The sequence below is a fragment of the Octopus bimaculoides genome, chromosome 18 (genome assembly GCF_001194135.2).
Source record: "Octopus bimaculoides isolate UCB-OBI-ISO-001 chromosome 18, ASM119413v2, whole genome shotgun sequence".
Classification (NCBI taxonomy): domain Eukaryota; kingdom Metazoa; phylum Mollusca; class Cephalopoda; order Octopoda; family Octopodidae; genus Octopus; species Octopus bimaculoides.
This window is the reverse complement of record NC_068998.1, coordinates 2282764-2286483: the sequence shown is the minus strand read 5'-3', so window position 1 is coordinate 2286483 and position 3720 is coordinate 2282764. Positions and strand designations below refer to the sequence as shown.

The following is a 3720-nucleotide window of genomic DNA, read 5'->3' as shown; positions in this document are numbered from 1 at the left end:
AGGTTACAAAAGGTTTTGTCCGAAAAGGTAGGAAAGTTCGTCTAAACAGAGGAAGAAAACGGAGAAAGATATAATAAATAAATAGATAAATAAATAGATAAATAAATAAGTAGAACTCCCAAAGGGGGAGGCGCTTCGAAAAAGGAAAGGTTACACGTGGAAAAACCCATAAAACCACGGGAGCCTGGTCAGAAAAAATAAGAAAGGGGTATAGAGCCCTTTCTCCTTTTACATTACCTTTTTTTTTCTACAGGTGTATTCTCAGAATTATTATTAATAATAATAATAATAATAATAATAATAATTCTCTCTACTATATACGCATGGTCTGAAATTTGGGGCAGGTGGAGTAGGGGAAGCGGAGTTAGTCGAAACCTTCTGTTCGAGGGTTTTGGCTGGTACTTGTTTTGTCATAACTTAGATTGGTTTCGGCCATCATCGGCCCAGGCCATGACTAATTCAATAGCACCACCTGGAAAAGTCTTTTAGTTAATTATTTCGGGACACCATGGACCACTCGAGCAGAGAATTGTTGTTGGCTGAGGCATGTCCAGGTGTAGGTGGTTTATCCGGAGGCTTATCTAGGTGTAGGTGGTTCTCCTGGGGGAATTTGTCCAGGTATCGTTTGAAAGTTGTAGGGTCTTTTTCTACTTTTAATTTCTTTTGGGATAACATTGAAAAGTGCAGGACCCGCGAAAGGGACGATAGGCAAAGTTGGCGCCGGTGGATTTTAACAGAAACAACGACAACGACAATGATGACGACGTAACTGGAAAATAAAGTTCTAGAGTATGACGTCATTATGACAATAAATAATCGGAAGTGTAACCATAACAAAAATAAACCCTATTTTCGCTGTGATCCACATTGATTATAAATCTTAATATAAATTATAATAGATCTTATGGCAATTCGGAAGAGTATCAACTTACGAATAGCAATGTCGATCAATAATGCACCAATGGGGACCATCGAGTAAAAAAAAAAAAAAAACCTACAAAACACAACACTCGAAATCTCTCTTCGCGCCCAAATTTCTCAATTATATTTCTCTCTCTCAATATTTTTTTAAAGCTATATCTTTCCTCTTCTCTCTTCATCTTGATCTTCACGCTTTAGAATAATAGCCTTAAATATATTCAGATGTATACATATATATATGTATATAAATGAATATATACGCATAATCTGTAGATAGGTATATACATGCATGACTATGTGACATCCGTGTACATGTATTTTGCGGCGCAATCCTATAATATTCGTTTGCTGTGAAAGATGTCCGGTAAAATAAAATTAACAGGTATGTATACCTTGAATAGAAAATCAACATACATCCACGCACACACGCGCGCGCGTAGACGTATTCTCGCTCTCACTCACATATACACCCGCACAATCACAAACGTCATCATCATTATTGTTGTTGTTGTTGTTGTTGTTGAATTTCCTTCGCCCCGTCCCCTCAAAAATTACTGGTTCTGCTCCAAAATTCAAAGCATCGTCACCTCGCTCGACAAGATGTTCAGAGGCACTTCTCACTTTTTACGTTTTAAGTTTAAACGTGGCCGAGGTCAACTTTGTTTTTCACTTCTCTTGTGGTCAATAAAATAAAGTACCAGTCAAGTACCAGAGGCGACGGGATGACTAACCATCTTCCACAACATTCCAGCCCTTGTGTCTGAATTAGAGGCAATTCTTCGCTTTCAACTTTAGTCTTTCTCAGCCACGACGAAGCTTTTCCTTCTGTCCTCACCTGTTCACAAAACCACTGCCAGGTGGATATTATAGGATATTATAGATCCAGTTTGAAACCCACGACATACTCCTTCGAAAGGATTGTCATGCCTTACACAAGTGGTTCTCAACCATTTTTTACCTATGGGTTCTTTGGATTCTTGTTTCATTTAAATGGATCCTCACAGCCATTTCGAGTTGTTGTTTGTTTTTTAAACTATTATTGTTTTCTAATTAAATATTATCAGGAATTGTATAAAAAATTGTTGAAATATTTTGTGTCTTGTAGAAGAATAACCAATTTAATACCCATAAATTTTAACAAGAAAATCTTAAATGGACCCTACGGGCCAAATGGACCACGGTGGAGAACCACTGCCTTACACGATACTGTAAGTCCTAAATTTAAACCCCCTCGTATATAGTATAGATGTAATACATAACAGTGTCATAGTATCGAACAGACCATCAGATCCTGTTACACACCGCTGATCACAATGCGCTTCCAATTCTGTCTTGATTGCATCATTCTTTCCTATTTTGATCCAAATCACTTTATTAAATAGTCTTCCCATCACCTTGGACGCCTTCCAAGTGGGCTTTTCCAATCTCTTGAATACCATTCGGCAACTGCACAAGTCCACCTGTTGTCTGTGAACCTAGCGACATGTAATGCACATGTATTATGTATGTAATAATCAAATAATTAAATAATGTATTATGCACTTTATTGCGTTTTGTTATGCGCGAGACCCCCCCCCCCAAGTCCTAGAAAAAATCGTCTGGCATGAAGCTGGTTGCACTTTCCAAGCCTATGACCTTTTTTTTTTACTGGGTCTTGTCGTACGATGTAGAATGTGAGCCAAAGCGGATGCCGCAAGATATCTCGTCCGTCAAGTTAATATTTTTCTACCTACATTCCCCCACCGTTGCCTCCGCCACCGTCACCTCCCCTCCTCATCCCCACCATCACCACCACCACACAAGACATTAACTTGTTTTATCAGATTTATTAATGCTTGTTTTTATTTTTTTTCGTTTATTTTTAGATGGTAGAATCAGACTTGACCACCGGATCAAAGATAATAATCCAGGATTAACTATCCGAAGCAATGACGTGACTCTGTCCTACCACCCTAAGAGAGACAACTACTCAGATTTTAGAAGACGTGAAAAAGAGAGAAGGAAAAGATACGAAACGAAGAAATCGTTGGAGATCGATAGACTAAAGACTGAAAAACTGCAAATGAAGATGATGGAAGCAGCAATAGCGTCAGAGAACACAAAGCAATCCATAGCTGGAGGTTTCGAGAATATTTCGGAGACATCTCTTTGCATTGGTACTTCGGATAACACAGCAACCAACGTAATGTCATCGTTAAATCGATGTCGGAAAAGGAAAGAGAAGATGAAGAATGAACGGAAGAGATTCGAACAGTTGAAGTCCTTCAAATCGTTCTACTGTGGAACAGTTGAAACGTCTTCCGATTCGGAATGCTAAGGATATTATAATTTTTGGTAATTTATTCTTAAACAAAAAATGGTAAAACTTAAATAAACATAAACAACAACAATAACAATATCAAAGACAAACGATAAGTTATTGGATTTTCGGACAATTTCATCCATCGATCTTTCGGGGCTCGATAATAAAAAAGGGCTACTAATCGAGGGTGGCAGATTGGGTGGAGGGGGACTGTAACAAACGTCAAACTGGAACTCTTCCGTATTTGCTATGATTCTTTCCGTTCTGTGTTCAAATTCCGTTCCGTTTTTTGTGGAGGGTTGACTTAATAACATCATCTCATGGCACCATTAGCGGAGTCAGTTTGAAGCAGTCACGTGTCAGGTCTTGGACATCTTCCCACCTTGCCATCAACATCTGAGATTCTGTAAAGTGTCATTGGGCAGTGCCTTTTGCTTCCCGATTGAGAGAGAGAGAGAGAGAGAGAGAGAGAGAGAGAGAGAGAGAGAGAGAGAGAG

At 38.8% G+C, this 3720-nt stretch overlaps 1 protein-coding gene across 1 annotated transcript; it reads left to right on the top strand.

The window, feature by feature from the left end:
* The first annotated feature begins 805 nt into the window (after positions 1-805).
* Positions 806-3361, top strand: LOC106871400 (uncharacterized). Its single transcript, XM_014917825.2, has 2 exons — positions 806-1303; positions 2787-3361. The coding sequence occupies exons 1-2, from the start codon at positions 1279-1281 to the stop codon at positions 3236-3238; spliced, it is 477 nt and encodes a 158-aa protein (XP_014773311.1). The 5' UTR covers positions 806-1278; the 3' UTR covers positions 3239-3361.
* The last annotated feature ends 359 nt before the right edge of the window (positions 3362-3720 follow it).